Source organism: Setaria italica, chromosome V, assembly GCF_000263155.2.
Source record: "Setaria italica strain Yugu1 chromosome V, Setaria_italica_v2.0, whole genome shotgun sequence".
Taxonomy (NCBI): Eukaryota; Viridiplantae; Streptophyta; class Magnoliopsida; order Poales; family Poaceae; genus Setaria; species Setaria italica.
Genome location: NC_028454.1, coordinates 13983918 through 14007946, shown reverse-complemented (window position 1 = coordinate 14007946; position 24029 = coordinate 13983918). Strand labels below are relative to the sequence as shown.

Here is a 24029-nt window from a genome sequence, read left to right as displayed (position 1 = left end):
TAATTGTGGTATAGCGCATGTCCTAGTATCATTAGCATCATCCATTTTGTAGATTTAAATAAAACAGGTTGGAAGAACGTATGACACATAGAAAGTTACGTTTACATGAGTACGTATGTGTATATGAATGTTTGCGTATGTAATTTTTCGAAAAAAATCCTCCATACTATAATTAAATATACTCTTCCTTTTGGTGGCAAAAAATTATGGAGCAGCCCAAACCTGAGTCTAAGAACGCAAGATTTATTCACTGATGATACACGACATTCATGGGATACATAATGACGATGATGATACTGGAGTGTAATGTTTTTTTAAGCTCTTCCCTGGTCGGCGGCCCGCTCAAACCGGCTGCTTGTAAACTCCTTCTTTAGTAATAGAAATGGCGCACAGTCTCGTGCCTGTTCTTCAGAAAAAAGACGACAATGCGATGAAATTTTCGTGTAGGATGACACACTTACGTACACACACGTACGTGTGGTACTACGTACACAAGACATAATAACCTAAACATGGACAGGCACGGTGCCCACATCAACATCTATCGTTGCCGATCGATCAGCTCGTGGCGATCTCGTCGAGGTACGCGGTGGATCCAGAGTAGATCGCCGTCTCGATCCTCGGCGCTGCCACCGACGCCGACGACGAGCCGTTGTTGACGATGCTGCAGTTGAGCCTGATCTGGCCCTGGCTCCCCGTGAGCACCTCGATGCTGCCCATCTTGATCATGGCGGCGACGAACTTCTCCTTCCAGAGCGTCTCGTTGGCGGCGAAGCTGTTGACGGAGGCGTTGAGCGTGGAGTTGACCCGCAGCTGGTTGTCGGAGAAGAAGAGCCCCATGTTAAGCGGCAGCAGCTTGTAGTAGTTGTTGTCCAGCACCGCCGGCGTGCTCGGGTCCACCGCCGTCGTGGTCGGCGTCGACGAGCTCGCGTTCGACGGGCACAGCGCCTGCAGCAGCGCCGCGTACCCCGAGCTCAGCCCCGAGTCCACAATCGGGGCGGATGTGGATTGGTTGTAGATGCGCGTGAGGAAGGAGGTGCAGAAGGAGCGGCCGACGGTGTGGGCGCCGGAGAGGATGACCATCTCCTCGGCGGTGAGGTTCTTGGCGGCGAAGTTGGCCACCAGCTGCGACGCGTTGAACGTCGGCTGCGGCAGGTTGTTGACGGCGTCCGTATTGGTGGAGACGTTGCCGTCGCGGCGACCCGAGGGGACCTGGTACGGGAGGTTGCCGGTGAGGTTGATGCTGTCGCGCGCGGCGAAGGCGACGATGTCGGCGCAGGAGACGGTGCGCGGGCAGCTCTGCTCCACGGCGGCCTTGGCGGCGTCGATCACCTGGAAGCCCCGGAGGCTCGGGTTGTTGGGCGCCGCGTCGCGCTCCGCCGTGTTGTTCGGGGAGGTCAGCAGCACCGACGCGTCGCAGCCCTGCACGACGAAGATCGGGATTGCAAAATCAAGAACAAGTAGAGTAACAATTCGTCGCAGAATTAAGTTGCTTGATGATCATATCATTTGTGGTAACTCTTGTGTAACCAAAATTTACGGAATCTTTTACTGTCCTTTGTACGTGTTTTCTCAACTAGAATAACTTTTTCTGATTGTTCCAGCATACAGTGCTGGCGAGTGGCGACCACAAGCACGAAGATGCACGTGGCGCAGTGCTCATCCGCACCATCTGTGGCCTGAAAAAGCTAGCTGTTCGATCGGGAGCTAGCAAGTAGAGGGACAGGGAGGTGGAGCTAGCTCCTTTGACTTTACTTTTTCCATGGTAGGAGTATGCCGATCTCGACTGTTCGTTCGTTACTTTGTTTGACAATAATTCATACACGAGGTTCTTTCGGTTTACTATACTTTGAGCTTTCCAGCTAGCTATACCCATAGGATGGGGGGAGGAAAGTGATGGGCTGAAAGCAAGCTAGAGTACCATGACTTCCATGGCATGCATCGGCGATCATTTTCTCCTGGTTACTTAGGACTTTGAATTGTATTATAGTAGTTACTAGTTACAAAACACAAGCCTGTCCAGTGTTGTCCACATCTCCAAAAGAAGGGAATACCGACCAAATTAAACAAACCAAAAGGTGAAGAACCAGTTACCAGGGAGGAAGCAAAGCATATGCGACTGTGTCAACTGTCTGAACCCTTTATTCCGTCCATATATATTCAATAGAAAAGAATGGCCAAATACTTGAATTTTTACTGTGCAATTGCTGGCTAATTCCTTAGCTAATGTCACTCGCTGGACTTACCATAGAATGGATCAATGGATGAATGGATGCATAAACAGTAGGGTCTGTTTATCGAATTTGTCCAGAACTAGCTAGAGCCAATTGATAACGTACTACCGGTTACTGTAATTTTGTAAAAACGAGAGAGAAAAGGTCAAGCCAAACGAGCAGAGAAGAAACAGGACAGCATATCCATGGGGAAGAGGCATGCATACCCTGACGAAGCAGTCGTGGAAATGGAGCCGGATGAGGCCGGCGGCGATGCCGGAGTCGTTGGCGAAGGCGTTGGCCACCGCCTGCCGCACCAGGGACTCGGCGTTGGGGCAGCTCGTGTTGTAGAACCCCACCTGCAGCTGGCCTTGGGCCACCGCCGGCAGCTGGAAGCACAGCAGAGCAACGGCGGCCGCCATGACCGCCGCCACCACCGCCGCACCATCCATTCCTTTGCTTCGAACCTGCGACATGTCGAGATCGATAATGTATGCCTCTGGATAGATCTAGCTAGTTAGGCTAGTTCTGTGTATGTCTCCGAGTGTGTGTTGTGATCTGTGTTGTGGGACAACATGAGGGTTTATATAGAAGGGATTTTGGCATGCACAGTTCTTGAGGCGAGGGAACGCGATGCCAGAGTCATTGGCAAAAGATGCCATCGCTACACAATCATTCACAAACCGTAGTCCGTAGGTCCATTACCGTGTGCGAGCATGCTTTTACCTTTCGTTTTAATAACTAATCAAATGAATGGCCACATCTTTGTTGCTTTTCCTTTTAGAGAGAGATCAGAGCTCGTATGTTTGGCAACTTGAACCACCATGGTTGGACGAAAATACTAAATTAAGCAAATTTATTCAAATATGTTGATTCACTACGTTGTGAAGCAACTTCTTGTTATTACTATGAAGCAAATTCTTTTGGGTTCGATCTTCGATCTAGAGGAGCTTGATTTTGGGTGAAGTTTACCGATCCATGTGTCGTATCTACGAAATTGTTACTTACAAAAATATATATTACTTCCTCCATTGCAAAATATAAGGCATGCTCGATCAACCCTCAGCTTTATGGATGGCTTAATATCTACACAAACAAGGATTCGAACCATACCATTGTTGCTAGCTCTACTCTACAATGAGCTAGCCAACCAAGCAAGAGACCCCTAGCTCCATTCTTATATTTTTTTTATAAGGAAAACTTTATTACTTTCTTAGATTTTACATCGAGGTGATATGAGTCCTTGAAAGAAATTCCCGCCTCTACACCCACTCTTATATATACTATAATGTTTGTAGCAACAAAATCATTACCATAAGAAAGTACTTCCATGTGAGTCAGATGATATCATTTTTGTATTGCAAAATTATATCTGGCGAGATCGATTAAGATTATGAGGTTTGACTCTTAACAAGAAGGCTACAAAGAATTACTCCTTCCTCCATACCTTTATGAAACCCTACAAAGCGTGTAGTCAAATTGTAACTAACTTTGATTCCTAATTTTAAACAAATATATGCACAGAGTACCAATCATTGGATTTTTTCCTAAAAATAATTATATATAATGCGTTAATTTAAATTTATTATTACCATTTCTATATAATACGGTAGTTGTGAAAGTTATACGTTAGAGACCACTTTGGTGTCCAAGATGTCATAAATGCAAGAAAAAAGTGTAATTTTACTACGTAAAACACTTTGAAATTAAACACAGCTGTTTGGAGACGTTCATTTGGGTTACTTCAAAGAACAGTACTGTTACTGATACAGGAGCAGCATTTTGTTTCATGCTAATATGAGTACTTGTGACAATGTGAACTAGACCTCAAATATCTTTCATATAGTGGGCTTGCGACTCCTTGTTGGTGCTGGGTCAGAGGTTTGGTTTCAAAATAGGTTCTAGAACTTTGATTCTTACGACCTAACTAACTTGTGCGACAATCCATCTATGATTCCTAAAGCAATCCGTTTTGTATACGTCCTTTTTGATTTTCTAGGTTTGAAGACGATAAATCTAGCTTATTCTTATTTTGCTTAACTGTCATGGTTGTTTTATTTAGACGCGCTAAGGAAAGAATGCTCTATTTTCTTATTTATTAATGATAATACGTATGTCTAGCAATTAGTCCATCCATTCTTAGATATATATATGGAGTTTAAAATGAACTAATCATATCCTAAACGTCATATATTAGAACTGAGGTACTACATTATATATAGCCGATAAGTTAAATAACATTCCATTCTCTCACGCTGGATTCAGGTAACTCTCCTTTCAAGAAGAAGATTATAGTTGTTCTAAACCAGTAACATTTAGCATGACTCTATACTTATGCGCCGCTATCATCACTGCTTTTGCATTTCTCTTGGCGCTTTTGCATGGATGTGGATGATGTACACTGAGAGCTGATGACCAACTAGGGAAAAAGGCAAGAAGCCAAATCCGAGCCCATGATAACCAGACATAGAAAAGATAAAGTACGAGTGATCAACACATAACTTACTTTAAACTCATTTATTCAAGTCATCATTTTTCCATTAGATTCTTTACAGCACTTTAATTTTTGCTGCTTGTTTGCTCGTTCTAGTTACGTTTCACAGTTAGTTTTCTTCTTGTAGCTTGTTACCTCTTTTCTTTTGTCATGTGATTGCTATGTTAAAAAAAGGTGACTCTTAATGCTTCAATAAGCCATCATTGTCACCCTTACGGTATTACGCATTCACTGTTTGTTCCTCTACACTCTAGCTAGAGTCGCCTTAAACCATCATACCAACATGCCCACATGTACACTTGCCCAACTGCGAGGTTCCTTAGCACTCATTTCATATATACACACAAAATGAGAGGATGAAGGGAATATCCTTCAACTTAATTTTCCCCATCAACTTAATCAAGGACCATTAGTACCTACATAATTAACCTCAGCTCTACGTAAGGAATCCCGGGCCTTTGCCAACAAATTCATACGAAACGTTGGTGTCACGAAACTTGATGTCGATCGGAGATACCTGTTAAGATAGTCCAGATACAGGACAATTGCTTTGCACTTTGCAGCAAAATATGATCCACCATACCAATCAACCCTGGCTTTAGAAATATTATTATATGGAGGAGCTCCAGAAATCATACCGTTGTTTGTATGACTGGAAGGACAGTTCCAACATGGGGGCTAATCCTTCTTCGACACTCTTGAGCACACTTTGGTTCATCGATAACCGTGCAAACCTACTCTAATCCGTAATAATCTGTTGCCTTGTACGTAACCCCTGCATTAACATTGTTTCCTTTTGGATGCATGTGTTGCAATTTTGAGTACTACTCAGTACCTTTAGTCCACATGGCCAAAGAAGCCTTTGATTACCTTGCGCTTGCATTGGTTGGCTAGTTGATTTGTCGGATCACTTGCTTCTTCCTCAAGGCCCTTGTCCTCCACTTGTACTACTGCGAGGATATCGATCGATGAGCAAAACAAGAACTTGTCATGTCTATATCATGGAGCTACACACCTACACCTGACTTCTCCGTGACAAAAGCCACGTCGAACTCGGGAATTTCGTGATAATTCTACAAATTATTTGGCCCGTCTCTAGTATGGAATTTTTCACATACACGCATCCTTTATATATGTGGGAAACGTGCATGCATATAATACTTAATACTTCTGTCGTTGTTTCTCAAAGTCTCAGTTAGTTAATGATCATATGAATCACATTTGTTGACTAAATGGAAGTTGATTAATTGAATGGGGACGTCCAGTGATGTATATATCCAAGTTCCTAGCTCTAGTTTGTGATAACTGAGCTATTGACCATCTTAATTTTTGTCCTTACTTCTGTTTTTTGTTAACTTTTTCATTATTAAGAATGTCTGTTAATATAAGATATCTTGTGATTCAAATGTCAATTTTATATCTAGCATAGCTTTCACCTCGTCGGGGACACATTAGTACCGGATCAAAATGCAACTGGTACTAAGCCTCGAGATGAATGCTCAGTTCTCCAGTAGTGGTAGTTGAGGCCAAGCGACCAAGCTACAAGCTGAATTCATCATATGTGAAACAGAATTATATTCTTGCGGTGTCTGTGCCGATGATGACGGCTGCAACTTCAAGCAAATTATTTGGCTTGAACATGCCTTCTAATATGTATTCAGAAATGTTCATAGAACAGTATGAAGATACCCATTTTGTACAGCTTGAATATATTATGTCTATATGACCGCTGTTAATATTGTAACAGCGCGAGTAAACATCTTAAACCTACACTTCCGCTGTTAAATCTATCACAAAACCACACGTTTAAGCATCTACGTTCAAAGAACCACTTGCGTGTCATAGTGTTAATCTATATAGTTATATATATCTACAAGACTACAACTAATTTTGGCCCTTTCTTCTGTGGACTGTGGTAGAGTTTTCTATTTCAATAAAACCATGGTTAATTTAAAGATACAGCGCGCATGCATCAAATGTCTAGTATATATATGTGCCGCATGGCTCTCATGGGATTTGAAAAATGAGACCGTGCTACCAAATCTAATTCACCACAAATGGAATGAATCATTTTGTGTGCTAGTGACATTTCGGTTATATATAAAAAAAACTTGATCGTTATCGTCCACGTGGTAATAAATAAATAAATAAATAAATTTATAGGTGTTAGCACGGCATCGGTCCAATTTTGACGGCTAACTTCCTTGTAACGTGTTAATGTTGTAGAGGTGTATTTTCAAATGCATGTGATCTATATCTCCAATTCTCCCATCTTAATATATGGCCAGGAAAATATTGATATCCACAGTTCAAAAGTATCCTATAAATATAACTTATCTTTAATATAGGGAGCTGACAGCAGCTAGTGCATATATAGGCTTTGAATTGTTTGATAAAGACACTATGTTGTTCTCGTCGGCAGGTACTTTTGGTTTTACGAATTGCCCCACTTGTTTCTAAATAACAGGCACATGCGCTTCCGAGGGGAAAAAAGGGTTCTCAATGCTTTTTGTCATATGTTGAACTGGCCATGAGAGCAGCATTAAGGAACTACACTGGTTGTTATTCAAATGACAGAGATGCTAACATAGGATGCATGGACAGTATACTTGGCATTAGGTGCTCGTCCTTCAGCCGCTAGATTGAAGATGGTGGGTTCAGATCAAGTGCAACGGTCAAACAGGAGCACACCTTCAACTAAAAACAGCCTACTGTTGCTAGTTGCTACCGTGCTGCGGCCGTAGGTTTACTGGGCAGACTTATTTTACTGTGCTTAGTTGCAGTACAGGTCCTCTGTGAAGTAATGCAGAGGTCCCCCATCCATGTATCTAATGACCAGTGCTACTGGTCTGTATCGCCATGCATGTTGGGATTCTTAATAAGTTGTAAATTCTCCATGTTCGTTGAACTCGCAGCGAATGCATAGGAAACGGAAGCCCAGCCTGCTCATCAAGTTGGACATATCGAAAACCTTTGTCTCCTGGCAATTTCTTATACACATGCTTCAAGCGAGCGGCTTTGGGGACAAATGACGGGATTGGATAGCGATCCTTATGTCCACAGCTTCAACACGGGTCATCCTCAATGGAACCCCTGGAAGAATTATACGCAACGCTAGAGGATTACGGCAAGGAGACCCATTTCTCCTATGTTATTCATTCTTGTTACGGAGGTGCTTCACCGGCTCCTTGCCACGGCTGCCCAACAGGGGGTGCTCTCCCCTCCGGCTAACAGTGGCATACACCACCAATGTTCACTCTATGCTGATGATGTTGTCATCTTCGTAGCACCGCGTGTCCAAGACGTCATCACGATCAGAACTGTGCTCGACTTCTTTGGCCAAGTCTCTGGTCTCCGGACAAACATCCATAAAAGGCAGTTGGCGCCAATCTACTGCACCGACGAGCAGATCTCCAGAATCCGGGACATTCTTCCTGCACAGATCGCGACTTTCCCCATCCAGTATCTTGGATTGCCTTTGACGGTTGGGCGCTTGAAGAAGTCCCACTTCCAACCTCTGATCGATAAAGTTGCTAGTAAGATCCCGAGTTGGAAGGCACAGCTCATGAACAAAGCCGGGAGGCTAACGGTCGTCAAATCGGTGATGTCCTCAGTTTGCACACATGTACTCCTTGCGCTTGACGTCCCAGACTGGGTGCTACGAGAGATTCACAAGAGCAGAAAAGGATTCCTTTGGACAGGGAAGAACAAAGCACACGGGGGGCACTGTACCATCTCCTGGCCAACTGCGTGCAGGCCATTCAGGTTTGGTGGCCTGGGGATTCCTGACCTCAAAATCTCCTCTCAAGCTCTTCGGCTTTCGCTGGATGTGGCTAAAACGAACAGATGTGCAGCGCCCAGGGATCTAATTAAGCACTGATTATGACAGTGACAAGAACTTGCGAAGTATCTTCCAAGCATCGATCCAAGTTCAGCTAGGTGATGGTAATGCGGCTCTTTTCTGGGAGGACAACTAGTTGGGGGACTCCTCACCATGCTTCCTTGCACCAGACCTTTGTGCTATGGTTAAACCGAAAACAAGAAGAACCAGAACCGTAGCGGCAGCCCTGACAGACAAGGTGTGGATTCGCGATATTGTCGGACGAGCTACAGTTAGCGGCATTAGGCAGTATGTCCAGCTTTGGCATACGGCAGCCACTGTCCATTTGCAGGCCGGCGTCGAGGATGTCGTCTCGTGGCATTGGGAAGCCTACGGGACATACTCCGCCTGATCGGCATACCATATGTTCTTCCATGGCTCCACTGATTCGCCGATCTTCAGGACCGTGTGGCGCGCATGGGCACCTTTGAAAGTTAAGTTCTTCATTTGTCTCGCGGTCAAGGGCAGGATCTGGACCGCCACAAGGCGCAAACAGCACGGCTTGCAGAATACTGATGAGTGCAACCTCTGTGGATAAGAAGCTGAGACGGTGGATCACCTATTCAACCATTGCGACTACTCCCATCAGGTGTGGCTTCAGGTTGGGCAAACGACTGACAATCAGTTACCGAACCTCACTCCAAATTCCAACTTGATTGACCGGTGGCTGTCTATCCGTGCTACTATGATCAACGCTAAAGCTAGAGGCCTAGATTCTACAGTCATGCTGGTATGATGGGGGCTATGGAAAGAGAGGAACGGCCGAGCCTTTGCAACTGACGTTGCTAGGACACCGCAATAGCTCATGCTGCTCATCGTCGAAGAAGCGTCGCTCTGGGTTCAAAGTGGTGCTCGAAATCTGGAAGCTTTTAGTTGGAAGCCTCCTGGTCGTTAGCTAGCGTTGCAAACTCTAGGTCTTAACTTCTAGAAGTAGGCGTTCTTTATTAACAAATGTAATCTCTCTATCTAATTCTCCTACCATGTGCGAGAGCCCGGTTAATGACCCGCGTTGTACAAACATCAGTTTAGCTTCCTCTTAATTGAATGATATGCAGTTCTCCTGCTTATTCTAGAAAAAAAAAATTCTCCATGTGGTGCGGTTCCTTCAGTAAATTCTCTAAGCACACAAGACACCGTTCCATCTTCGCTTTCGTGAACAACTTTGATGTATTGGCTGCCAACCAAGTCTTGCAGTAATTTTTTTTTAATCGGGACCAAGTACTGATCGTGGAGATAATCGTACGCACATATGCTGTACAGAAAAGAAAATGTGGCGATACAAAAAGAACAATCACGAGCTCCATGAGCAGATGGGCTGAATGGGCTAATAAGCAACATGTCGAAGTTAATGGGCCGACCCATGTAAGCTTGGGCAAAGACGCAGAGTCTGTCTGAGAAATGTCGAAATTTTATACGAGGATATTCAGTTTGAGGATTTTCACACTACGAGATATGTTTTTTATAATGAAATTTTTCGCAATAATTATACGCCCAATATACAAATAGTACCATCACCAAACCAAAAATATGAAATAATAGCTTTCGCCATAAACTATAGACATATATAGACATAACATAACATGACATGTAGACAATAAAAAAAAGATAGCTAGCTGTGTAAAAATCAAGCTATAATATGACAATGGAAGTGAAAGATTCTCATGTTCATCGATCATCAGATCAGTATCGTGACAACAACATGAAACACGCACGCGTACGTGCTTATTAATCGACCACTGAAAGTTCAAGTCCGGACTGTTAAGACACAGGTCCTCACAATCACCGCAGAGAGATCGTCGAAAAGTCTGCCATCGACGTAGCAAAAACAAGAGTCCACGCGACAAATAAAATCAAGCTAGAACGAAACGTGCGCGTCGAAAGGACGCGCGCGCGCGCAAATCGTGAGTCTCGAATCGACGACGACGACGGCCGGAGAGGCATCGAACAGTTAGCTCGTGGCGACGCCGCCATCCTCGTCGGCGGCCGGCGCGCTCGAGCCCAGCTCGATGGTCGACGACGACGGGTTGACGACGCTGCAGTTGAGGCGGACCTCCCCGCACGTCCCGGTCTGCACCTGGATGCGTCCCATCTTCACCATCGCCGCCGCGAACTTCTCCTTCCACAGCGTCTCATTCGCCGCGAAGCTGCTCACCAGCGCCGCCATCGCCGTGTCCACGCGCAGCTGGTTGTCGGAGAAGAAGAGCCCCATGCCGCGCGGGAGGAGCTTGTAGTAGTTGTTGTCCAGCACGTTGGGCGTCCCGGGGTCCATCGCCGTCGTGATCGGCGTCGCCCGCGTCGTGTTCGACGGGCACAGCGCCCGCAGCAGCGACGCGTACGACGAGCTCAGCCCCGCGTCCACCTGCATACATATTATATATATTATATATGTAATACTGCAGCAAGAGAGCAAGCTCGAGCATGGCGGCGGCGGCGGCGTACGATTGCGGCCGGGGGCTTGGCGCTCCGGTTCCAGACGCGGTCGACGAAGGATTCGCAGAAGGAGCGGCCAACGGTGTGGGCGCCGGAGAGGACGACCATGTCCTCGACACTGAGGTTCTTGGCGGCGAACAGGTCGGTGAGCTCCTTGGCCGTGGACGTGGGCGGGGGAAGGTCGACGGTGTCCGACGCGTTGGACACGTGGCCGTCGCGCCGCCCCGCCGGGACCTGGTACGAGACGCTGCCGGTGAGGGCGGCGCTGTCGCGGGCGGCAAAGGCGACGATGTCGGCGCACGAGACGGTGCGCGGGCAGCTCTGCTCCACGGCGGCCTTGGCGGCGTCGATCACGTCGAAGCCGCGGAGGCTCGGGTTGTTCGGGGCGGCGTCACGCTCCGTTTGCCCGCCGCCGGGGTTCACGGTCAGGAGCACCGAAGCATCACAGCCCTGCATTGTAGTAGTGTTATAAAAGACGCATGTCAATCAGTCAATGTTATAATAAAAAAAAAAGATGAGGGTTGATCAACCTCTTCATGGAACCAAACTAATGAACTTGCTGATATCGCACGGCATACAAGATCATATGGTTGTCTGGTGTCATATTACTCAATCAAACCAGTTAAATTTCAGGTTTCTTAATTTTTCGGAGAGTTTTTTCTAACAAGCTGTTTGATTTACAGATCATGTCATCCTTGGATGGAATGAGACGACGATTGATCAGATAGTTGAACCAAACTAACTGACCTAATAATATGGAATACAAGATCAGATGGTCGTTCAGCATCCTTCTGCTCAAAATCAGTTGAATCTGTGGAATAGTCCGGTTTTGGGTTGCTTTAACGAAAATATCTTCAAGATGTCTTTTTGTATCGATGATCAAAGGTTATTTCTTTGTGTCCTACTACAGATATACAAATAGATTATTAGTTATTTCAAAGCAACTGTGCCTATACATTGTTTCTGAAGTTTGCAAGGGAGAATGGTCCATGCTTTTGTTACTAAAGAGAAGATACTAGCTAGCTAGGAAACATATTTGTGCATGTGTCCTTGACTTTGACTGTCTTTTGGTACGATCATCCATGCATGTGAGCATGGGGAGGAAAAAAGATAAAGATCAGTGAGATTCTTCTGCTGAAAGGTCATTCCTGGCGACATTTGCAAGCAGGGAATATGCGTTGCCTTCCAAGAAAGAAAACATCAGAGCATGCATATATGCCGTTCACTTGCTTTCGGAGCTTTTGTGCTTTTGACGCTTTGTCTCTTTGTCTCAAGAGACAGCTTTCTCCTTCTACTTCTTTCCCATTACAAATGGTGTCCCCAAATTTGTGTAAACTAGTATTGTGAGATATGGATCTATTACAAATAGATACCCCTATATAATGTTGATAAGAACAGTGTCATATCTTGCCTTTTATTGCTAAGTTCATTCGAAAACTCATGGACTCAATGTCAAGCTAGGGGATAGAACTGAAAAGCAGAGGAAGCTCATGTTGTCGGGCTGGGTCATTATACACTAATACATCCTGAATGTGTAGCTCATTTCTTTCAACCACAAAGGATCGGGAACCAACATAGAGACTAAAGATATTACAGGATCATCTCACTCAAAATTTGGAGAACTTTAATTCATCCACTTAAATCAAGTTGATTTTAATCGCCAAGTCTCTAATACTCTTGTAGGAGGGTTTACGATGAAAACTAATAACTACGGTGAGTTTTTTTTTTGTAACTTTCCGTAACATGGAACTAAAATGAAATATGGGTAACTTTTTCATGCAATTAACTGGGAATACTAGGGAGAAAAAAATCTAACAGAGAAAGCATGATGGAAAATCTCATGAAATTAATTATGTGCATAAGAGCAATTTGATCCATGTCGCCTTTCAACGCTACATCTCATGTACATTATACACGGAAGAAGAACTCTGTTTTTTTCTTAAGTACTGAATTGTTTCCCCGCTCATTTATTGGGTAACTGTACGTAGTGAGTTTATCATGCATCCTAGCTAACGCAGACGCTCGTTCTTAATTACTGAACCTAAATAAGTTACTAAATACATCAGATCGCGTTGCATTCGTATGTTTCAATTTAAAGCATTGCGTTGCATGGGCACCATGTCAAAACTTTTTAAACGGACGACGCACCTTTTCATGTTTAAATAAAGCCGCAGGTGGTATAAAGCTGAAGTTTCGTTACCTGACGAAGCAGTCGTGGAAATGGAGGCGGATGAGGCCCGCGGCGGTGCCGGCGTCCCTGGCGAAGGCGGCGGCGACGGCCTGGCGGACGAGCGCCTCGGCGTTGGGGCAGGTGGTGTCGTAGAACCCCACCCGGAGCTGCGCGCGGGCCACCGCCGGCAGGAGCCACACGGCGAGGGCCACCAGCAGGGCCACTCCTCCGGCCGCCGGCTTGCCTTGCCTAGCGGCGCGCATGGCCGGCCGTGTGGCAGCCTAGCAACTATACCTGGCTCGTGGCTCCAGCTGCCGAGTGCTGGTTGGTCAGATCAGCTCTGTCGAGCCTGCAGTGAGTGATGTCAGGTCACTGGCTGGGACACACGGTTCGAGCCGTTGGTCCAGGGGGAGTTTATATAGAAGGGGATGATGGATCGGAGGAGGTCGGGACTAGCGAGCACTCGATTAAAGCATTATAAAGAGCTCACTGAGAGTGAGCAGTATAAAGCAGCAGGCTAAACTGCTAAAGCATCTCTACCGGCGTACCTTTATCTTTAGCAACGATCCAAAGCTACACGTTTTAAGGCATTTTCTAAATGAGTAATGTGAAACCCATTTTCCATTACCATATTCTAAATGAGTAATGTGAAACCCATTTTCCTGGACTTTGAAACTCCAAGGTGGCGGTTCGGCGCCAAAGTCGGGTCCATAAAACATTTGCTTCGTAGAGCTCCTGCTTGGGAACAAATTAGAAGCGTTACACAAGAGTGGCCATTTCTCGGTGCAAAATCTGTATATAAGACTTTGATAAATGAGGATATCATCCAAAAGAGTATACAGTAGTGCCTCTGTGGAAAATCAAGCTTCTTCCTATGTCCTTTGTCGTCTGTCTGCTTTGGAGAGGTGGTGTTAATTATCCACACCAAAGACGGCTTGGTTAGAGTATACTGTAATAATTGGCAAAGAAGTGAAAAAATGTTGTTTTTTCGTTAATCATGAAGCAAAATGTTGATGGGGCTATTAGCGTCGTGAGCTGCTAATTTTGAATGTCGGCCTAGGTAGGGGTAAGGGCCTGCCACGCCCGTGGGATTTCTGGTGAATGCTTCTTTCGTAGCGTAAGTCATATACGTCCGGTGGGCTGGCCCTTCTTCTGCCTGCGTTAAATTTATCTCTTGGGCTAGATTGCATAGTTTCCAGTAGGCGCCCGTTTGTTACACAGGTTCCACTCTTGGAGATCCGTGCTTGCATTCCTGTTCGTTGGATGCGTCTAGCTTCCCCATAACCCTAAATTACTTCCCGATTGAGCTGCCGCCATCGACCCGCTCATCCGTCGCTGCCGCCCTGTTCTCCGCACGCCCCACCGCTGCTGCCTTTGCTGGATGCACTCCACAGAGGACGGCGGGTAGGAGCCGGGCCAAGGGCCGGGTGTGGGCGGGGGCGGCCAGCAGCAAGGTCACCGCTAGTGGTGGTCGAGGCAGTGGCTTAGGGTTATGGTTTAGGTTACCGGGGTTGGGGGGCTCTAATGGCCTGCGGCTATAGATGAGGAGGGGGTTGGGGGCGTCGGAGGACTGGCGGTGGCAGCGGAGATGAGGCAGCGCTAGGTTGGGGTCGGATGGCCGGTGGGCTGGTGGTCGGCGGTGGAACGAGGATGCCCATGGGATTCGGAAGGGCGAGCGAGCCGATGGCGGTGGTCAGTGGGGGGCGGCACGGCAGCAGCCGGTTGGGGTGGAGGAGGAGGTGGTGGGGGTGGTGCTCGTCGGGGAAGATGACGAGAAGGACGGTGGTGGCGGAGGAAGATGAGAGAAGAGAAGATGGTGCTCGTGGGCCATGGCGGCTGCGGAGGGTGGTGCTCGTGGGCTGCTAACAGGCCTTAAGCCAAGCATCCTATCTGGCTTGCGGCCCCGCTTCGTTCGCTAAGAGTTAAATCCTCAAAGCTTCACTGCAATTTGCTACAGCAGTACATGTTCAGTGCAGTTATTGGTACCGCCGGTAAAGCTGCCAACGGTTCGGTGTAAAACCAATTTTCTCAGTTTAGTCTTTGATCTTGTTGAGCCTAGTTTGGTTCCAGGCTCCTAAAATTTTAGCTTCTAGAAAGTTTTAGTCAGCCTTTAGACTATTTTGTTCCAGTGACTAAAACTGACTAAAGGCAATAAATTCTGTGGCAAAAGGACCATGTTGCCCTCCCTCCATGCCCCTGCTCCTTCTCTGACTGGCGCCATGGATTCCCTACGCTGGCTGGCGCCATTTTGCTGCTGGCGCCACACCCTACACCAAAGGTACCTCTAGGCGCCAAAATTTTTTGTTGCTGGCGCTAACACACTGAGCTAGCTCTAGGCACTAATTTTTTTTGCCACAAGTTTATTCCATTCAGTAAAAAAAGTTCATACAAATGTACATACACTCATACAATCGAAAAGTAGTGTCCATAAATCATCCATACAATAATTCAACACATTAATAAAACAACCATTACAAGTTGATATCTATGATCTACTAAACAAACCATCGGCTATCCAATCACGGAACTCGTTCATGTTTTAATCTTCGTCTCTGTAATGTACATTTGACACATTACCGTCAGAAGAGGATCCTTCGATGAATGGAACATAGTTCTCATTATGATCAACCAAACCAAAGTCCGCATCTCTCAAAAAACTCTCCCTAATAAAATTATGTAGTGCCATGCACGCAATAATTATATGGATTTGCTTTTGCATTGGATAGTTAGGAAGGTCAAGCAATATCCTCCACTTCATCTTTAGAACTTCAAACGACCATTCAATGACATTACGAAATGAAGAATGTGAGTAATTAAGCAGTTCTTTTTACCTCTTGGCATTGGCCCTTGTCTAAACTCCGGCAGGTGGGACTTGGTTCCTTTGTACGGTGCAAGATATCCCGGTCGGTTTGGGTAACCTGAGTCAACAAGGTAGAACTTGCCTGCACATTCATAATACATGGATTATGTAAGTCACAGACCAAGTGTTGTAATAATGAGAAAATGCATACAATCAATTGTCATTACATTCAGGTGGATGCGGAAACTTGTCTCCAAACTTGTCAATTACATCTTTGAACACCCTCATATCATGAACTGACCCAGGCCAACTAGCCACCACAAAAGTAAACCTCATATCGAAATCACATATGGCCATGACATCTATTTCTGCATCTGTTTATCCATCTCCCTCAAATGGTGCCACTTTTCCAACTCCATCTGCCTAAATTAGTGCCTCTTTTCCAACTCTTCTTCCCTCTGCTTTACCATTTCAGCTAGTGCTGCTTCTTCCTTACTCCTAGAAACTTGCAAGTCAACAAGAAGCCCCTGGAACATCTTGACCATTGGGCTCTTACTCTTCTTGTTTGTGCTTGTGGCTGTGCTTGCAGTGCTATTTGTTCTCTTGCGATTGCTACTGCTCATAGGACTTGCTAGGAACTCATCTTCCTCTTGTTCTTCACCCTCCTCATCACCCAAGTCTCCCTCATCATCTCCCTTGTCTTGAGTTGATGAACTTGGTATGACAGAAGCTTGACCGTCCACTATAGTTCCTTTAAACATCTCTTCAATATATCTAACATATGTAGGCACACCAAGCATGAACTTCCTACATTCAGTTTTTTCCTATACAACAACAAACAAATTATCAGGACCAACTACTGATGAATATAAACATTACATGTTTTACAACATTACAAACAAGTTACCTTTAACTCCCTTTTCCACCATGCAGTTGATGCTATTACAGTGCCATGAGATCTTCTCCCTAGACCGGTATCAGTTTGCAACTTATTCCAAAACGTGTACAAAGTCTTGCACTGTGGCCATCTGTTCTTGAATTGCTTGATAGAAAGATTGAGTCCAATCTTTAATATAAATCCTTTTTTCATGTTATTATAACCTCTACGTGTCATTGTTCCTTTACAACAATTCCCTGCCCTTATTTCCTCAACAGCAAGTTCACAGTAATGATGTGTGTTTTCTTCGGACCAATCGGCCCTATCATGAAGATTCTATAGCAGAAAAGAAATTGTCACACTAAGCATTGCAATGTCACACAATTGGAAAATAAATGGAAAGCATACAATTCACAAGTCCCTATCATACATTTCATACATGACAAGGCAACCAGTTACAATTCACTATCATATCAGAGACAACATTTCATACATGACAAGGCAACCGTACATTTCACTACCATATCAGAGACAACATTTCATTCACCAAGTATAGGCAATTACCTGAGAGTGTGTTTCAGAGGGCATGTCGTCTTCTTCGTCACCGGCAATTACATGAGAAAGCTACCTGCACCGAAGGAAGATCCTTGAGATAGGAAGTCCCTGTAATTGTACTTGTCCATGGGCGGGGTGATGTGCTTGGGTGCGCAAGAGCGAAGGAGGCGCGACCGGGTTGGAGGAGGGCACGGCCGGCGGTGGGGGATGGCACGAGGAAGGAACATACTGCGAACAATCCACCTGCGCACAAAACTAGATCGGCAAGGGGAAGGAAGAACACTAGATCGAGAATAGGAGAGGGAAGAAACTCACCCCACAGGCCCAGGAGGTCATCGCGGACTGGACGACGGCGGATGCCACGACTAGCAAGAGGACGAGGATGAGGAGGTCCCAGCGAGGGAGCTCCTGGCCGGCGATTCTTGGTCGCGGAAACCAGAGTCGATGGCAGATTGAGCGGCAGTCGGGTTGGGGGAGTGTAGGGAACGGCGAGGAAGAATGTGGGGTTTGCAGCCGGGAAAGGTTGGACTAGGAGCGACGGACCAGAGGGGGAGGGCACGGACGGCGTTTCTTGGCCTTGGACGCCAGCGAGGTTGGCGGATCTAGCGGTGGCAGGGATGGGTTCGGCGGGGTTGAGGGTGGACGGGTCTGGCGCGGGAAGCGTGCTGTCGGGACGTGGGTGCGGGGGTAGTGGCGGACCAGGATGGGTTTTAGTCGGTTTTAGGAGGGGGTGGAGGGACTAGAAGTTTTGAGCCTCCTAAAACTTTTTAGTCACCTTTTAGGATGAGTGTTTGACTCTTTAGTCCTTTTTTAGTCACCTTTTAGGAGCTAAAATTTTTAGGAGGCTGGAAACAAACACCCCCTTAGTCTTTGATCTAGTTGAGCTTAGTTTGATGGGAATCGGTTGGCCCTAAGAGTTAGTTTGGTTGGGTTCAGTCCAGCTGAGATTGGTTTGGACCAATTTAGATGAGTCAATTCTCTCGGTGCCATAAATTTACATCAATTTCCTCACGGTGCCATTGAAATTTAGATTTATTACCATTTTGTTCATACTTCCATCCATGAGGTGTTAGAGCAACTTCAGCAATAGCCCTTAAACCAAAGCTCTCAAAGATCAAATGTGATGAGACAGTAAAAGTGTCTCCAACTTCAACAATAGCCCCATGGATAGAGGACTCTCCAGAGACCCCAGGAATGGAGAGTGGAGGGAGGAATTTGGAGGCCTCCACAAAATAGGGAGTAGAGTAGAGGGCCTACTGGATGTTTTTTTCCTTCACCCTCTAAACTTAGGATTGGGGGCTATTTAGAGGATCTGTTGGAGTTGCTCTAAAGTGTGCTTAAAAAGACCATTTTACCCTTCTGGATTAGGGGCCCACCTGTCGGTGCCCCCTCTCAATTTCCTCTCTCCGCTTCCTCGCGCCGCCGTTGTCTACTCGTCTTCCTCGCCCGGCCCGCACGGCCGTGCGACCGCCAGCGCACCCTCGCGTCGCTCGGCGCGCACGACCATGCAACCACCAGCGCGCCGCATTACCCTACTGTGCTTATCTGCTTGCTCTATTCAGAAGGGACCAGAGAGAGCAGAGATTTTGGGACTGGCCCTACTTTGCTTTGTGTGCTCGCTGAGGGAAAAAGGAAGCATTGGTGGTGGGTTTGCAGGGATTGAATTGAGGAGAAAATTTGGTAGCTCCAGTGGATTTTGGTGATTAGAATTTGGGATGAGAAAGGCGTAGTGATCTTGGGCGCCTATTCGCAGATCATGGAGAGCAGCGGGCCGAGGTGGGCGCTGGGGACGCGGTGGAGCCTGTTCACGGTGGTGACGGTGAGCGCCTCGCCGACGCGGTGCTGGAGTACGGCGGGGTGGAGCCGCTCGAGGTAGTCAGCGGTGGCGGAGCTGCTTGAGGCGGTCGGCGGTGGCGGCGTGGAACTCGAACGACACACTTAGGGACGCGGCAAGGGAGGCGAGGTGGCGCCCGATCTCCCTGACGGCGGCGGCGGTGTGCCTGACGCCCGTGAGCTGCAGTGTGGACCGCCGGGGCGGACGACGAGCGAGGAACGCTGGCGAAGGCCTCGAAGATGGCCTGGTAGATTTTGGAACAGAGAGAGAATGGAGAGAGAGAGAGAGAGAGGAGATTGAGATGGGCACTGACAGGTGAGAGGAGGGGTAAAAGGGTCTTTTACAAGAATATTTAATATATCATGGATGGAACTATGGACGGAATGGCATTGAGGGCATAAATTTAAATTTCAATAGCATTGAGGGAATTTTGAGAAAATCTATAGCATTGAGGGAATTTTGAGAAAATCTATGGCACCGAAGAAATTGATGTAAATTTTTGTGGCACCGAGGGAATTGACTCAATTTATCCTGCTAGATATTCACGCCCGTGTCTCCCACCTACTCCTGGTAATGGGCGTTGTATACCCAAGGGCCGTAAGGGCCTCCCAACTCGTGGGCTATGATTTACGAATCCTATATGGACTCTTGTAGAGAAGGGCCGAATTGAATCGGACTGCTTGTTAAAAGGATTGGATTGTAGCTGTGCCTCGAGCTCAACGTGTGGACCGTGGCCCGCGAATCAGATAAGGGCCTTAATGTTATCAGGTCTGCGGAAACACAGAGAGGAGCGACTCGCGTAGCGCTGCTACACAAAGAGGCTCCAGGCGAGATAATAGCGCCGCTACGCGACTACGCGAGACGATAGCGGCGGCGCTGTGAGGGGCTGGCGATGGTGTTGCGGGGCGGCCTGCTACTCCAAGATCCGGCGCAGCGCTGTGAGGGGTCAGCTCCAAGATCTGGAGGCAGCGTCGACGACTAGGGCAACTTCGCGCCTACCGTGGAGTTCAACCGCCCCGCTGACAACATCTCGAACTTCCCATTCGTCGTGCTTTAGGTGAGCTAAGTTCTTATAGTACGCAATGCTAGTACAATCAGACAGGGGACAAGAGGGCTAAAGAAGGTTCTGTCGATATCAAGTTCAGATTTCCATTTATTTGCCTGGTTCAGATTGATGTGCATGGTGGAATTCTCCTTCCATTTTTTGCTAACAAGTTCAGATTGATACATTTTGCCATTGCATAGCAGAAAATTTTTAATATTCTCCTTCCATCTTGAATATTTGTTAGCATTGGCTGGTTACTAAATATTTGTTTTATAATTACTCTGAAGGTGTCATTGTGATGGTATATGCTCGTTACTGAATTTACTTTTGTGGTGTTTCATTCTGCATAGGCACACAGCTTATATGCTTTAGTCATAGTAATAGGCTCATATTCTGGTGATATATGTTCAGTAGTTCTAATTTTTTTTGCAACAATTGTGATTCTTTTTGTTATCTTATACTGAAATTGCATTTGTGTCATCTAGGTGATATGGATCTAAGACAGGAAGTTGTGGTTGAGGTCAATAGTCGTGATAGTCTGGTAACTGACCAATCAAGTCGATCATCTAGGAAGAGAGCTAAAGTTTGGAAATTTGTGGATACCAAAGTGGTTGATGGCAAGGAGAAGGCAATATGCAGATACTGTAAGTTTCAATTGTCCTCTGAACCTGGAAAAGGTACAATGCACCTCAACAGACACATTGCAATTCACTATCATTCCATTCCACAAGAGGATAAGGATAGATTCATTGCAATATTGAAGCCAAAGTCTCTGAATGAGGAAAAGGGTGTCTTTGATCCAGAAGTATTTCGTATTTTGATTGCCAAATATTTTATCACTGCAGAGATTGCTTTCCGTAAAGCTGATGATCCTCATTGGACAAACTTGATAAATTATTGTCAGCCATCTTTTAGAGTTGTTGGTCATCAAAGTGTACGCACATGTTGTGTTTTGTTTTATGAAGAGGAGAAGTTGTAGCTGGTGGACAAGTTCAGAAAGGTGAAGTCCCATGTTAGTCTTACAGCTGATCTGTGGTCTTCTAACTAGAACCTAGGCTATCTAGGTGTTACAGCACATTTCAACGATGAGGAGTTTGAACTGCATAAGAAAATCATAGCATTCAAGAAGATTTCTTTCTCTCATACATCATATGCGGTACATGATGGAATTACCTCATGCCTGATGGAGAGGGAGTTGATTGAACAACTGTTTACACTGACATTAGACAATACCAGTGTGAAAAGGACATTCGTGATGCTTTAGGTGTTAGGATGTTCTTCAAAGGTGAACACCTTCATGTCAAGTGTGCTGCCCATGTGCTCAACATCATGGTTCAGGCTGGTGTGAAGGTAATTTCAAATGCAATTGAGAGAGTGAGGGACATTATAAAAGTTGTTACATCCACACCATCCCGCATGTAGATTTTCAACACAATTGTGCAGAATTCAGGCCTCAAAGCAAAGTCAGGACTGATTCTGGATGTTCCGCACCGTTGGAATGCTACGTATGATATGTTGCATGATGCTTTGAAATATAAGGTGGCTCTCAACAGATATGCGGTAGAGCAACATCACCAAGTTCCAAGTGAAGATGAATCAGCAAAAGCTAAAGCCCTTCATGGTTTTTTTGCAACAGTTTAGTGAGGCAACTAAAGCATTCTCCACATACAGGCATCCTACAGCCCACCTTTTCTTGAAGATGTTTCTAGCAATCCGAGATGTTTTGCTCGATGAGGTGTGGAATTCAAATGAGCTCCTTAATGAAATAGCTAATGCCATGCATGCAAAGTTTGAAAAAGCACTGGACAAAGCCTAATATTGCTCTTCTAATAGCTGCTGTTCTTGATCCAAGTATGAAAACTGACTTCATCAAGTTCTATTTCTATACCATTGGTGAAAATGAGGGAGCTGAATCGGTATTTGAAGAAATATTACCTAGAGTATGAAAAGATTGTCAGGAGCAATAGTGTGCTTGTGTTCAATATATCAAATGATGAGCAGAGCACAAGTGAGTCTGGTGAGTCTGGTAGCACTACTTTAAGATAAGTTTCTGGTAAAAGGTGGGTAGAGCTTGCATTCGCTCAGTTTACATCACAAAGCTCGCAGGCCCGTTAAGAACGGTCAGAGCTGGATATTTATCTGGAAGACCCTAGAGTCCTTATGAGGTCAGATGAGTAGTTCAATGTTCTTGCATGGTGGAAGAAAAATTGTGATACTTATCCAATGTTGTCCTTGATGGTTAGAGACTTTCTTGCTATTCATGTTAGCACAGTATCCTCAGAATCAGCCTTTAATGCAGCTGGAAGGATTCTTGGGAAAATAGGACATCTCTCTCACCTGAAACGCTTGAAGCATTGATTTGTGCAAAAGATTGGCTAATCGGGTTTGATGAAGAAGAAGAAGGTGAACCAATGACCGGTCATAGAATGTTTGATTCAGACGAGGAAAATGAAGATGATGAATAATCTGGTGAGCAAAATCTGGTCATTCATGCATGTTGCTTGTCTTTGACAAATGCTTGACAATGCTTGTTCTGTCTTGACTTTGTTCCTCACTAATTGACAATTTCTTTTGTTTTACAGATACTAAAAGCGTGTGAAGCCGATATGCTGAACCATCTTGACATTTTCTTATCCCATATATTCAGTATACTTTGTACGAATTCAGGAGTATCTTAACATTTTCTTAGCCTGTTGCTTGCCGTTATTGCTTTCTAGCTTGTACTATTACCAATCTTCTTATATGAATATTTTACTGGTGGGCAGCTCACGAATATGAAAGTGCAAGAGTGACTCCTAAGTGGGCAGTTGACGGTCAACATCTACCCGTTCCTGAGCATGTACCTGAGTGAGCGGCTGTAGGCCTGTAGCACAGGAACGTACAAATAAGAAAGTTCTAGAGCGGCTCTAGGCTCCTGCTTGGCCCACGGATCGTGCTCCTTCTTTGCAATTTGATTGGCCCGTGGGTATAAATAGGATAAGGGCTGGATTAGGAGGATGTTAGCTGAAGGGTTGGATCGAATCGGATAGTACTAATCATTTGAGAATTGGATAACGATCGAGCTGACTAACTAATTAAATAGGGCTGAAGTAGGGTTGGGATCGGATCACGATCCGTTACCAGGCTTACTCCCACCACGCCTGACGCTGCTAATTACCTAATTTGTTGCCAGAGGATGCTAATTAACGCAAGGATCAAGTTCCCATTGTGACATCGAATGGCAAGCGTAGGTTGCTGCTTGGCAGACAGTGAAAACCATGTTCAGGAACCGGTAGGAGGTAGCAATAGGTGGTTTTGTTCGGTTGGAAGCTGCTCGTTAGTTTAGATAAGTTTGGTTTTAAATGAGCATCGGTTGGTCTGGTTGGGTCCACCTGCTGTGATAAATTCAGACATAGTTTGGTCCATATACGGGGATACGCCATTGTCCAAAAAACCCGATACGTGGATACGTTTTACTATTTTTAAAAATAATTGATATAATACTTATAATAGCAGAAACTGTAAATATAAGCTTGTGATTATCGTTTTGCACTAAGCACAAGCACACAACACCATTAGAGCACAACGTTGAGTCAAGAGGCTACACGAGGGGGTAACAAAAAAAAGCAAGGAGGCACTGATCTGCTAGAGCAAAAGGTGGGGGAGCCGCTCAACGTATCCGTGGCGTATCCATGATGTTTCGGTATCAGATACGTATCCGATACGGCACCCTCCCTGACGTATCGGGGTAG

General features: G+C 45.8%; 2 protein-coding genes and 1 pseudogene across 2 annotated transcripts; 1 reads left to right on the top strand and 2 right to left on the bottom strand.

The window, feature by feature from the left end:
• Positions 1-223: 223 nt before the first annotated feature.
• Positions 224-2785, bottom strand: LOC101757317 (peroxidase 1). Its single transcript, XM_004968605.2, has 2 exons — positions 2441-2785; positions 224-1422 (listed from the first exon to the last, which is right to left on the bottom strand). Exons 1-2 carry the CDS (start codon positions 2687-2689, stop codon positions 559-561), a joined length of 1113 nt encoding a protein of 370 aa, XP_004968662.1. The 5' UTR covers positions 2690-2785; the 3' UTR covers positions 224-558.
• Positions 2786-10201: 7416 nt separating this feature from the next.
• On the bottom strand, positions 10202-13607 carry LOC101756919 (peroxidase 1). Its single transcript, XM_012845782.2, has 3 exons — positions 13217-13607; positions 11027-11467; positions 10202-10946 (listed from the first exon to the last, which is right to left on the bottom strand). The coding sequence occupies exons 1-3, from the start codon at positions 13448-13450 to the stop codon at positions 10536-10538; spliced, it is 1086 nt and encodes a 361-aa protein (XP_012701236.1). The 5' UTR covers positions 13451-13607; the 3' UTR covers positions 10202-10535.
• Positions 13608-19175: 5568 nt separating this feature from the next.
• LOC111257320 lies at positions 19176-21720 on the top strand (annotated as a pseudogene).
• The last annotated feature ends 2309 nt before the right edge of the window (positions 21721-24029 follow it).

What these genes read in the sequence shown, in the direction of transcription:
- LOC101756919 (XM_012845782.2), bottom strand. Translation starts at nt 13,450, where the DNA reads ATGCGCGCCGCTAGGCAAGGCAAGCCGGCGGCCGGAGGAGTGGCCCTG. An exon ending in TCCACGACTGCTTCGTCAGG is followed by an intron (nt 11,468 to 13,216) that starts TAACGAAACTTC and finishes ACTACAATGCAG; the next exon opens with GGCTGTGATGCTTCGGTGCT. An exon ending in CCAAGCCCCCGGCCGCAATC is followed by an intron (nt 10,947 to 11,026) that starts GTACGCCGCCGC and finishes ATATGTATGCAG; the next exon opens with GTGGACGCGGGGCTGAGCTC.
- LOC101757317 (XM_004968605.2), bottom strand. Translation starts at nt 2,689, where the DNA reads ATGTCGCAGGTTCGAAGCAAAGGAATGGATGGTGCGGCGGTGGTGGCG. An exon ending in TCCACGACTGCTTCGTCAGG is followed by an intron (nt 1,423 to 2,440) that starts GTATGCATGCCT and finishes TTCGTCGTGCAG; the next exon opens with GGCTGCGACGCGTCGGTGCT.